The 12,776-nt window shown below is 35.2% G+C and overlaps 2 protein-coding genes across 5 annotated transcripts; one reads left to right on the top strand and one right to left on the bottom strand.

Annotated features, from left to right (window-relative positions):
- Positions 4,177-7,080, top strand: LOC107609223 (scarecrow-like transcription factor PAT1). Of its 2 annotated transcripts, none has more exons than XM_021106828.1 (2): positions 4,177-4,330; positions 5,122-7,080. In XM_021106828.1, exon 2 carries the CDS (start codon positions 5,221-5,223, stop codon positions 6,844-6,846), a length of 1,626 nt encoding a protein of 541 aa, XP_020962487.1. In that variant the 5' UTR covers positions 4,177-4,330; positions 5,122-5,220; the 3' UTR covers positions 6,847-7,080. The 2 variants fall into 2 exon arrangements, with proteins under 2 accessions (XP_020962487.1, XP_016166585.1); XM_016311099.2 differs by having other exon boundaries at positions 4,180-4,330; positions 5,057-7,080.
- LOC107609293 (WRKY transcription factor 1) lies at positions 7,643-12,706 on the bottom strand. Of its 3 annotated transcripts, none has more exons than XM_021106829.1 (5): positions 12,257-12,706; positions 9,564-10,184; positions 9,308-9,479; positions 9,063-9,221; positions 7,643-8,538 (listed from the first exon to the last, which is right to left on the bottom strand). In XM_021106829.1, exons 1-5 carry the CDS (start codon positions 12,267-12,269, stop codon positions 7,989-7,991), a joined length of 1,515 nt encoding a protein of 504 aa, XP_020962488.1. In that variant the 5' UTR covers positions 12,270-12,706; the 3' UTR covers positions 7,643-7,988. The 3 variants fall into 3 exon arrangements, with proteins under 3 accessions (XP_020962488.1, XP_016166668.1, XP_016166669.1); XM_016311182.2 differs by lacking the exon at positions 12,257-12,706 and adding an exon at positions 11,205-11,591 and having other exon boundaries at positions 9,564-10,208; XM_016311183.2 differs by lacking the exon at positions 12,257-12,706 and adding an exon at positions 11,205-11,590.

Here is a 12,776-nt window from a genome sequence, read left to right as displayed (position 1 = left end):
CGGAATAAACATAATTAGGGGTGTTCAAATCTAAACCTAATTCAAATTAAACCGCTCATCCAATTCAATCCAAACCGAAAACCGATTAATACCGCACTAATTCGGATTTGATTGGATTCTATTTTTTGCAAACCGCTAGATTGGATCAGATTTCGAATCTACTTCATAACCGATCGAATCCAATCCAATCCAAACCGTACAAATTGCTATAATATTATTATTTTATTATTATATTTACAATTATACTTATAACATGTTCAATTTGTTATACATTTTTCTATTATTCATGTATTATTATTATTTAATAAATATTTTATGTTCAAAATGTTATTTATTTATTTATTTATTTTAACTAGTCTATAATTTTATTTCTATTGTTATTTATCGTTGACTTTTTAAAATATTGTTAAGACTTGTTATGTCATTATTGATTATTTAAAATTTGATATTAAGACTTGTTATATGTATTTAATTTTTTTAATTTACAAAATTATAAATCCAATTCAATCCAAACTGCTTGAAATTGAATCGATTTTTTTTTTAAATCATCCAATCCAAACTACACCGCAAATAAAATTAATTTTTGAATCAAATGAATTTTTGACTCAAAATCGATCCAAACCGCACCACGAACACCCCTAAACACGACTCCAAATTGGAGCAACTGGCGAATAAAATAAAGGCCTAAAGGGTATATTGAAGATAAGAAGTGTGGGCCATTATGTACACTCACTTGGGAGTTTTAAGAGGACAAAGTATTAACAAGATTCCCCCCTTTTTCCCCTTTAGTTTATGGTTCTTTGTTATATTTGATTCCACAAAGCATATTTAAGGGGTAAAATTACTTGCTAAATCACATCAATAGGAGGGAAATGATTTTCAATAATGGACGTGTAATAGTTTAAATTATAACATAGCAAACCCTTCAATGTTTTTTAATCTTTAATTTTAAGTTTTTTTTTTTAATAGAGAAATAATATATTAGGCTTTTGTGCAATGGATATCTTTCAAAATTTGATTCAATAAGAACATGATAATATAGCAATCTCATAAGAGCACGCGTATAAAGTTGTGATATATGGTGGACCTAAATAAATAATAATAATAATAATAGTGGTAGTAAGGCCAAGTAGCAATAATAAAAAACCATAGTCATGAGTTGATCTTTGCTTTAATTTGTCTTTTATATTTTAGTTTAATTTATATTTGTTTTCTTTAAAAACGGTCAGTTTATTTTAAGTGTGAGATTATAATAATAGTGTAAAAACGTGGATTCAAAGTCAGTTATTCAGAAAAACAATGCGTTTGTTTATTCTTTCTTTCAAAAAGTTAATATTTTTTTATTCCTATTCTAGAATGTATATATTATGTATATATATATAAAAAAAAGTTGTTTCTAAAATTTTATAGGATTAAATGATTAATCAAAATTGTATTATGGCAAATCTACTATGTTTGGCATTAACGTAAAAACAATTATTAAGAAAATGGTTGAAACATAATTATCACGGATTGTTTATTACTAATAACACTTTACCTACCTTCATGTGTTATCTACCAATCTTTTTGTGATAAGTAAAAGACGAAATTATTAAGAAAGATTTCATGTAGCTAGGAATGTGCACTCTCCAATAATGTTAGTTAGTAACTTTCCATGGACTACATCATAATTACTTGAGTGGATTAGGATAAGACATTTTGCACGTAATTATATTAGAGAAGATGTGCTAACATATACATGATATTTTTGAGATAAGTTCAATGGATTATGAAAAGAGAATAAGTGCCAAAAGCAAAATAGTGTATGATATATGTTACGGAGCAAGTCCAGTCCAATTAGCCGCTGGGTTGGGGTACCACTTTTGATCCAGGCTTAAACTATTCTCCATCAGGAAAATTTAACGGGTCGATTTTCAATATCCGACCCAGTCGACATCCGGCTTCGCCACTTGTGCAATCCAACACACTACACCCAGTAACCTGGTCGGGTCGGTTTTTTCGGGGTCACATCCGAAGTTTCGATCCGGAGTTCAGGACGACCAACTCTTCCCACATAGACAGGGACAACTCATAAGCATTCTGACCAGTAGGTTAGATCATTTTTGGGTCCGCCCATCACAGTATATAAGGGGAGAGGTCAACACTCCCTCTAAGGTACACATAATCTTATCCAATTTGACTATCCTCTCGTATGGACACTGACTTGATCGTCGGAGTATCCTTGCAGGTGGCCATTCCCCCTCGTTCGTTCTACCACCGCTCCCGTCGACCTTCGACCCTGAACCAAAGGTCCGCTCCGAGTTACTTCAGGGTCTCGCCATCTCATCCCTTCACCGTCACCCGACCTATCAGATACCCGAAAACCCCAGATAACGAACAATATAACATAATAAAATAAATATGCAAGTTTATCATAAAGATTATTAACTAGAATTACAATATAATTTAGAATAAAAAAATGTTCAAGTGCATGTTGATGTTAGCTGAAGTGTAAGACACTACTTCCTAGTTCCTACGTCATAGTATATATATATATAAGGTTCTCTCTCTTCTAAGATCTAACTCAACTCAACTGAACCCAATTCAAGCGTGTGGGTCATTATCTCAGATTACAACACCCCACCTTTTCATAAATTCAATCACAACCTTTTGTACAGGATTTTTTTTCCCAAATAAATAAATTAAATGTTTTATTTATTTAAATATGTAATTTAGATAGTATTTATCAATTCGTATCGTATTATTTATTTTGTTTACAATATAAATAAGATAAGTCAATTTTTTTTAAGCCATATCTTAGATGTAAATATGTGTAAAAATTTTAATTAGACTTATGTTATTTGCAGTAAAAATAAGATACATGTATATTATACAATAAACGAGATATAAGAGAGTGGTCGAATAATAATAATTTAAAGAATAAAGTATATTTTTTGTTCCTAAAATTTGGCAAAAATTTTAAAAATACTCATAAATTTTATTTTATTTCAATTTTGTCTCAAAAATTTTCGATTTGCATCAAATATATTTTCGACAGCTAAATTTTCAAAAAATTTAGGACCAATCTAACAATAATACATGAAAATTATGCTTGATTTACTTGTGTTGAGGGGTTGTTTTTATGAAATTGTTGTTGAATCGGTCTTAAATTTTTTGAAAAATTAGCTGTCAGAGATATATTTGATACAAATCAAAAACTTTTGGGACAAAATTGAAATAAAATAAAACTTGGGAATATTTTTAAAACTTTTGTCAAATTTTAGGGACAAAAAATATACTTTACCCTAATTTAAAAATTATTACTAAACACGGTTAAGGTATTTTAATTCATTCATAGATTGCATGTTTCTGACCTTCTAGTATTAGTAAAATTTGGCAAAACTTATTCATGTTAGATACATTCTTTTTCTTTAATCACAAAAGGCCAATTTAGAGGTAGATAAAGTGTGGTGCATACATATAATTGTTATTATATACACTCAAATTTTAAATTTATCAATGGTTAGGGGTCAAATGACAAAGCAATTTCCTAGTCAGCTTTCAAATGAAGATTAAGACTTAAATAAAACTAGAGTTACACACTTACATCACACATGTTTTTACACAAAACAATATACATTTAATTATTAAAACACATAATCTTGCATATAAGATTATGACATCTTTAGTCACTAAAATTGGCATCATGATTAAAGCAATCCTTTTAGCACTTGTGTTACTACAAAATACTCCTTAACTAAGGTTTGTACATCCAACTCAAAATCTTACGGTGTCATGTTAATGAATTTCTCATCTTATAAACTCCTCACTCTTTTTTATTTTCTTTGATGTGGGACTAACTTCAACACTCCTCACACTTGCAACTCTAACAGTATGTTTGTCTTATACATGGAGAAATTAAATAACTAGAAGGGTCCATAACCATAAGGGCTGTAACAATAGATAAGAAAAATAGGACTGAAAAATAATTAAGGGAAATTGACATGAATCTGCTCATGATTGTGACACATGAGTCACAGAAATGTAAAGCTGCATTAATGTATGTATTTGACCAAAGTTACACCATTATTAAGAAGGGGTATTTTGGTCATAACAGTGAAACAAATTTGCCAGATGAGCATGATATCTATGGAGCAAATGGTTGATATGTAGTTTCTATAAAAATGGATGGGCAATTTCCCATACATTATTTTTATATTGCCACTGCTAAATTCCTAAGCCTTTTTTTCTTCATTGTAATAGGAAATAGTCTTCTTTCTCTCTCTTGAGCCTATGCTTTGAGATTCTACTCCACTCTGGTTTTCCAACCTTGGAATTTCTTCAAAGCAAGGTAAGAAACAAACAAACAAACAAACTGGTTTAATGTTCAACAATTAAAACAGTTTGTTTCCCTCATTTAGAGTATGTTAAGTTCATTATTCTTGCTTGTGGATTTTCTAAGTTCTAAATTTTTGGCATTTACTGAAATGTAAGTGTCTGTGTTCTTGTATTTAGCTTTTTTCTTCACCAGTTCATGCAATGAGGTGTTTGGATTTGAGTTTTAACATGCATTTTGTATTGAATCTATTATTTACTGGTCAAATTTTTCAATGATATTGCATTTGAGTACTGTTATAGGAGAGGTTTATATGATTACCTTTGTTATTCCCATTTCCTTTCTATTTGTCTCTTATCTTTGCTTAATTCTGGAAATAACTTAATATTTCCTATATCTTTTTTATTTTCTTTTTCTGGCCAAGGAAAACCAATCATTTGCACAATTGGTTTAATTTTTGCAGTTTCTTTGAAACTTTCACAGATTGATTCCATTTAATTCTTTATCTGTTATTAAGAAAGAGAAGGAAAAAACTTAGGAAAAGACAAGTGATTGACTTGGTAAGAGAGTCAAGTTGCTGGTAATACACGGTAGTTGAAGAACAAAATTGACTAATCTTTTCCAAAAGGATGAATATTTCAATTTCAGCTGTGGATTTTCTGTCTCTTTCTATGCATTGATGTTGAATGAAATTCGAAAGATAGCACTGATGCTGTGAATTGTTCTGCTTGTTCAATGCAGACAACAGGTTATGTAAATTATGTGGTTTACCTCCTCTTGGAAGACTTATCCTTAATCAATTCCAGGACTAAATACAATTGATTCTGCGAAAGGAAATTCGATTACTCTCGAAGTATAACCTTCTAGAAGTGGCAAACTGAAGCTAGTCTGTTATCAATTCTGGAATGCAGGCATCAGAGCATCATAGAAGTTCAAGTATGTACTATCAACCAATGCAGCAGGTTGAGGCATACTGCATGCCGCAATATCAAGCTCTGAATCATCATCAGTATTACAATGATGGAGGCCATGGTATTGGAAGCAGATTCTCTAATCAAAGTTCTTCTGAAATTTACTGCACATTGGAGTCATCATCTGCAACCGGCAGTTTTAATGTTTACAATTCTCCTTCAACTGTTAGTTTCTCACCAAATGGTAGCCCGGTTTCTCTTCAAGATTCTCAATCTCAGTCATATCCACCTGACAATAACTATGGATCTCCTATGAGTGGTTCGTGCATAACTGACGATTTAAGTACCTTCAAGCACAAGCTGAGAGAGTTGGAGAGTGTGATGTTTGGTCCTGATTGTGATAATCTTGATAGTTATGACAGTTCATTCAAGGATGCAACTGATTTCATGTCATCCGAGATGGACAGCTGGAGACAAACAATGGTGGCAATTTCTTGCAAGAACTTAAAGCATGTACTCGTCGTGTGTGCGAAAGCAATTGCAGAGAATGATCTGCTAATGGCACAAAGGTTGATGGATGAACTGAGGCAGATGGTGTCTGTATCTGGCGAACCGATTCAAAGGTTGGGAGCATACATGTTGGAAGGCCTAGTTGCACGGCTGTCTTCCTCCGGGAGTTCAATCTACAGAGCCTTGAGATGCAAGGAACCAGAAAGTGCTGAGCTCCTCTCCTATATGCACATACTCTATGAGGTTTGCCCCTACTTCAAATTCGGATACATGTCTGCGAATGGAGCAATCGCAGAAGCTATGAAGGATGAAGACAGAGTTCACATAATTGATTTTCAAATTTCTCAAGGGAGCCAGTGGATCACTTTGATTCAAGCTTTTGCAGCTAGGCCTGGAGGACCACCACACATCCGAATTACAGGTATTGATGATTCAACATCGGCTTATGCGCGCGGTGGTGGGCTGCACATTGTGGGAAAGAGGTTGTCCAAGCTTGCAGAGCATTTTAAAGTGCCATTTGAATTTCATGCTGCAGCTATATCTGGTTGTGATGTTCAGCTGCATAATCTTGGTGTTCGACCGGGCGAGGCATTAGCTGTGAATTTTGCATTCATGCTACATCACATGCCAGATGAAAGTGTCAGCACCCTGAATCATAGGGATAGGCTCTTGAGGCTGGTCAAGAGCCTATCCCCGAAAGTGGTGACATTGGTGGAGCAGGAATCCAACACCAACACAGCTGCATTCTTTCCACGTTTCCTCGAAACTATGGACTACTACACAGCCATGTTCGAGTCGATAGACGTGACTCTTCCGAGGGAACATAAAGAGAGGATCAATGTGGAGCAGCATTGCTTGGCAAGGGATTTGGTTAACATCATAGCATGTGAAGGGGTTGAGAGAGTGGAAAGACATGAAGTGCTTGGGAAATGGAGGTCAAGGTTTGCAATGGCTGGTTTCAGTCCTTACCCTTTGAGTTCATTGGTGAATGGTACCATCAAGAAACTGCTTGATAACTACAGTGATAGATATAGGCTTGAAGAGAGAGATGGAGCATTGTATCTTGGTTGGATGAATAGAGATTTGGTTGCCTCTTGTGCATGGAAATGAGAACTGGGAATTGTGTGTTGGGGGAGGACAAAGCAGAACCTCCTTGTTCTTGTTCTTGTTCTTATTCTGTTCTTATTCTAGTTCCATTAGGTTGTAGAAGCTAAATGGGAAAAGGGTATACTTGAATCCAATCTGAATCTGCACTTTCTTTGTTCAAGAATTTTAACAAGAAATGTTGCTATAGCATTTTCTTATCAGCAATATTGATCTTCCTTTTCATAATCTTTTCTATTCTCCTTATCTCCCATCACAACAATGATTTACTTGAAATCTGATTAACTTTTTATGTTCCTGTTGTTCATAAGATAGAATTACAATTGGTGTGCGTACTTAAGGGGTTGTACTGATGTTACTTCTAGTGATGGAACAAGTTGACTAGCTGGAACTTGACTTGTTTCGGTTGACTTTGACAAAAGAATACTAGTGACAGAATTCGGAAGATGCATATATGACACTGTTAAAAAAAGCTAGCATGAATGTTGTTCCAATTAAACCAAAAACCAAAAACCAGTTATTAAATTAGTCGCTGTATAAAATATATATTGGAGTATAAATACACATTAAAAATATATCAAACAAAATATGTGAATATACTAAAATATGTAGTGATTAATTTGATAACTGATTTTTAGTGTGCGCATGATAAATTTTTTATAAACAATTCTATACCACTTCCAATGATTATTTATTTTCCTCTATTAATATGAACAATGTGGTTTATCATGTACTTGAACAATACATAAGAGAAGCAGCACAGAATCATTGTTTTATCCAAAGGCCACAATTCTGCAAGTCATTGTACAAACCACTACTTACATTAAGAAAGAAAGGGCAATAAGAAAGCACAAAACAAGAATTACTTCTGAGGAGTATATTACAAGCATAGAACGTTTTATACATGTATATGAAAATGTACAGTTTCCTTATTTTACTAACAAAATAGTATACAAGTGATGATAATTGATATCTAATCCGGTAAGAATCATTATTTGCATATTTAGTCAGTCTGCAAATACCCAAATATGAAAGGAGAAGTTAGAGTAGAAATAGGAAACATATTCCCATAAATATTTGTGTGTAACCTATGTCATTGCCTACTCGCTTCAGTCACTAGCTGCAAAAATAACACTGCAAATTTAGCTCTAGACAGCTTCTGCATCAGATGCTGATTGCTTCTTGAGTTGACCTTCTTGACCAGGAGTATCATGAACAACAACCACATTAGGGGATCCGTTCTTTCCTTCTGATTTAGTTTCTACGTCATCTTTCGGCTGTTCGTTTGATTTTGATCGACATGGATCTTCAGAATTTGATTGGCATGTGATGTTAGCACCAACATAATCCTGTTTGGCAACTGCATTTTCATTTTTTTGTTGTTGTTGCCCATTTAATTTACTTTCAGGACTCTTACCAGCCTCTGATTTAGTAATTGAGTTGCCATTTACTTTCTCATTTGATCTGCTTCCTCTTGTATCTGTAGAAACAGGATTTGATACAGAATTGGTTCCTGGCTTGCCATTAATGGTTGTTGTTTGAGCATTTGTAGCTGCATTATGAGTGACAGTCCTTCCAGGCGGGATTTCATGATCATGTTGTCCCTCATAGGTAGTTATTACAACTTTTGAATCATGAGAGGCCCTTTCCACATGCTTTTTGACAGGGCATCCGGGACTAGAGCATCGATAATAACTTCTGGTGAAGTGGAGAAAAATGGAGAACACATTAAATTAAAACCTACTGGATGAATGCATGCATACTTCCGAAGTTCAAACAGAATCGAAGAGACAGAAATCAAACAAGCGTTAAAAACATTTGTGGCCAACAGGTAGTAAAGATGAAAAGTCTAACCATTATGAACATACTCAAAGGAGAAGACGAAGCAGCTAGATTAACTTGGCCATGAATCCACAAACATAGCAATTCAGAACAATAGGATTATTGGCAAAAAATTGTAATTGAACATGTTCTAGCATAAAGTGCAGGTAGAACACAATTTGAAAAGCTATTAAACGAACTACCATAACCGGATTCTGTTGCTTTCAAGAAAGGAAATAGACAGCAACTGCAATCAATTTATTGTGATGAGCTTTCACCTTTCAGGCTGGCCCATAGCTATAAACGCATTTACCATATTCAACTAAACTTCAAAATGCCTATAACAACACAGGTAAAAATGGATGTACAGTTACATCATAGACATGAAAGCTAACTTGTACCTGGGATTTGCATTTCCTTTAACTAGTTTCTGACCATATTTGCGCCAACGGTACCCATCATTTACAAAATCAACCTCACTTGAAGTTTGAACGACAACACGAGACGCACAAGTTGACTTGTCAGCTACACTGACTTCAATATTACTATCGTCTATCCTCCTATTACAAATCGGCAGATAAAATAAAAGGTTAGCTATCACACATATTACAAGCCAAGCATTTTTCACAATGGTCAAATAACGTACTGCCGTTTTGAGTCAGGATAGTCATTGTTGTGAACCTCGTCATTTGCTGTGGTCAGTTGTGAATGTGCAGCTTTCATCAGATCAGCTGCAGGAACATTTGTAATCTGAAGCGAGTGTGAAAACTTCATCTGTTGAGGTACACTTGCATGCTCATTCAATGATTTGTCTTCAACTGTGACGCCATAAATATATTTATAAATAACCTTTTTGTGGAAGGACATTAATGACTAAAACACTAAATAAATCGAAGTCTCACCTTCTACATTGGCAACACGGGGCTTGTCTAGTCCTTCTTCAAGAACAGGAAGAACAGGACCAACAGGCTTTGTGATGTTGGATTGAGGCCTAGGATGATTATGCTGACCAATGCAAATGGAATCTGTGATCTGGCCATCGTTTGACTGCTCTAGCTGTTTCTTTGCCTGGCAGTTCGGATGCGTACACTTGTAATAGCTCCTTATAAATTCATTCCCTTTAACATTTTTCTGGCCATATTTTCGCCAGTTATACCCATCTTTTGATACCCTTTCACGTATTATTGAGGGACTGTCATGACCAGATTGTGATGGATGACGTTTTTCACGGAAAGGTGTATCAGGGCTCTGCACAAGTTTTTCAACTGATGCTGCAATGTGTGTGCTTCGTTGTCGATCTGATTGCAATGCAGAAGCAGTAACATCAGAATCCTTCACTTTGTTTTGAGCCACAGCAGAAGGAATACTTGTTTCTTCCTTTTGCTTGGACGAAGAGGTTTCAGCTCCATGAATCCCTTGTGATTCTGTAATATCACTATGAGGACTTGCTCTCTGCAGTGGTATAGCATAAGGAACATTGTGATCTGCAGTTTCTTCTGAGGAAACCATGGGAACAACTGTCACTGCTTCCATGAATGTATTGAAATCTATTAGCAAATAAATATTCAATAGCCTATTGTCAAGTGCATAAATTTGGGTGCACTGGTATCAGAAATAAGAAATACTATTAAACCAGCTATCATATGGAAAAGGAGGAAAAATTCTAGATACATATATCACAATATGCTAGTGGGGTTGATAAATAACTTGTTTTTCATAAACTATTGAAACTTGGTCACTCGCCACCACACGCTAGCTGCAAAATCATTGATAATAATGCTCCCAGAATCCTGTGTCAAGTTAAATTGTAATGTGTTTTTTGCTTTTTGGCAAAAAAAGCTAAATGTTATGTTATGAGTTAAAATTATTGGAGTGACCAAATTATTGGCTGTGTGATTGAGATTCACTATTAAATAGAAATAATAATAGTCCTGTGATGGTGGGGAAATGAGATAGCTTTTTCCCCCATCAAGTGTATCAGATATGTTGAAAAACAAAGGGGTGAGTGGGGTAGAGCTGAAATTTTGTCCCTTTTTGATGAATCAACGATAATTGACATTAAACAGGAGAGGAGATAGTCCTTAAGGACAAGATTAGAAGAGACGGCGATTATTATTTATCATTTACTATTTATATTATTCTTATGATTATTATATGTGTGTTACACTAAACAGTAAACAGAAACTCACTATAAACATCTGAAATCATTATCACTCTAAACTAGGTCAAATAGCAGAGCTGCTAGCTGCTGCTGCTACATATTGTAAGCGTTAAAAGGAGTTATGAAGTCTGAATTCCAGATTTCAATAGATGAAGGTCCAAGTTTGATGTATGAATTTTGAATGATTTCAGTAAAATTTAACATTGTAAGGTGGGAATCAACTAAGGAAGAAAGATTCCATCTGGTTTGGTAAAAGGCAGCAAAGTGAAGACTTTAGTAATTTAGATTAGATTAGATGCGTAGTAATTAATTAATCCTGTTCTGAATAAGGAAAGAAATAGTGAAATTGAAAGGAAGATTAAGAGAGGGAGGGAGACATTACCCGGAGAGGAGAGAGCAGAGTGTGTGGAGAGTGGTGACGGGAGCTGAAAGAAAGAAAGAAAGAAGGAAAGAGGAGCTGAGATGAATGGGTTGGTTTGGTTGGTTGGTTGGTTGAATTGAATGCGCAAAAATGAGAGTGAGAGAGAGAGAGAGAGAGAGAGTCCAATCCAAGTATCCAAGCAACTAAGAATGGTTCTCTTATTTAATTTGACCGCAAAAAACAAAGCAAATGGGGAAGAAAAGAAACCAAAAGTCCACTCTTTTTTCTCTCTATTCTCTATTCTCTATTTCTCTCTCACAAGCCTGGCTTCTCAGACACACACGAGTGAGAGAGAGAATAGCAGAATATGCCTCTCTCCCTCCTTTCCCTGTCAGGACTTGTCCTTTCACCAGTTTTAGTACTCTCTCTTATTTTTTTAGTCGGAACAGTGTTAACTCAGTTGTGTTGTTGCTTTTTTTTTTTACTTTCTACTGGGCTTGGACTCTTTTGGGCTTGGACCTTTTTGGGCTTAGACTTGCATCCATTTTTTCTTTTATTATTCGGCCTCTGGCCTTCCCGACATTTGGGCTCTAAAACAAAACAAATCTATGACTAAATGCTTTAAATTTGAGGCTTTTTGGGCAGACCATGTTGATTATGGTAATGTCATAAGGAGAGGATGGCACAGTGTTTGTAATACTTCCCAATCTCTATCATTAGCAGTGCTGATCTGAGATTTAATAAAGTTTTCACACCAAACATAAACATTAATATGTATATTACTTTTCCAAAAAAGACACAGCTCCTGGACAACTCCCGAAATTTCACACAAAACATATTGTCAAACCTAACTTTCTCCTAATCCTAACATAAGTAAGATTGCTAACTTTAGTTTCCATAAAGAACAAAACGGACGGCTTGAGGGATTTACAAATATTTCTTAGTTCAGATACTGTCGAAGGGGCCGCCATCCCCGACAGTTCCAGCTAACAACAATCATGGCTGCTGGTAGGGCATGATAAGGCCCGCCTCTTCAACCATAACTGTTCCAGCTTCATCTTTAAGCTTCTTACCTGGTTTCTCCATTCTTAGCTGTTTGTCATCCTCCGCCTTGTCTACATATGTCCCTTTTTCTTTGAGTTCAGATCTAACCCCATATCAAAAGCCAGCTCCAACACACATTGATTGTCATTCCTCTGCTCTGACACAGCAGCAAGCTCCTCATCCATGTCTTGCTTCTCCTAAGCTAGTTCGACGTAATATTCCTCCCCATTCTCCATGAGTTGAATCATGGTTCTACCAGCTGCAGTAATGACTCTCTTCATTTTTTGTTTTTCCCTGTAGCTCCACAACTGACCTGAGCCATGCTTAACGATTCGTGTCTCCATCTCTAAGTGCTTATTGATTGCCATATTTCCATGTTGATTAGTCTGGGCCTCTTTCTTGCCAAAAAGCTTCTCCAATTCTTCCCTAATTGTTATGTGCAGGGTTGATTTTTTGTTGGGCTGGGCTTCTGTTTTTGGGTCTGGGCCTTTTTGGCCTGGATCCCTGACCAAAAAAAAAAGCTTTAAAATTATATATGAAATAATTTTT

The sequence above is a fragment of the Arachis ipaensis genome, chromosome B07, assembly GCF_000816755.2.
Source record: "Arachis ipaensis cultivar K30076 chromosome B07, Araip1.1, whole genome shotgun sequence".
Classification (NCBI taxonomy): Eukaryota; Viridiplantae; Streptophyta; class Magnoliopsida; order Fabales; family Fabaceae; genus Arachis; species Arachis ipaensis.
This window is presented reverse-complemented; position numbering and strand designations above follow the sequence as displayed.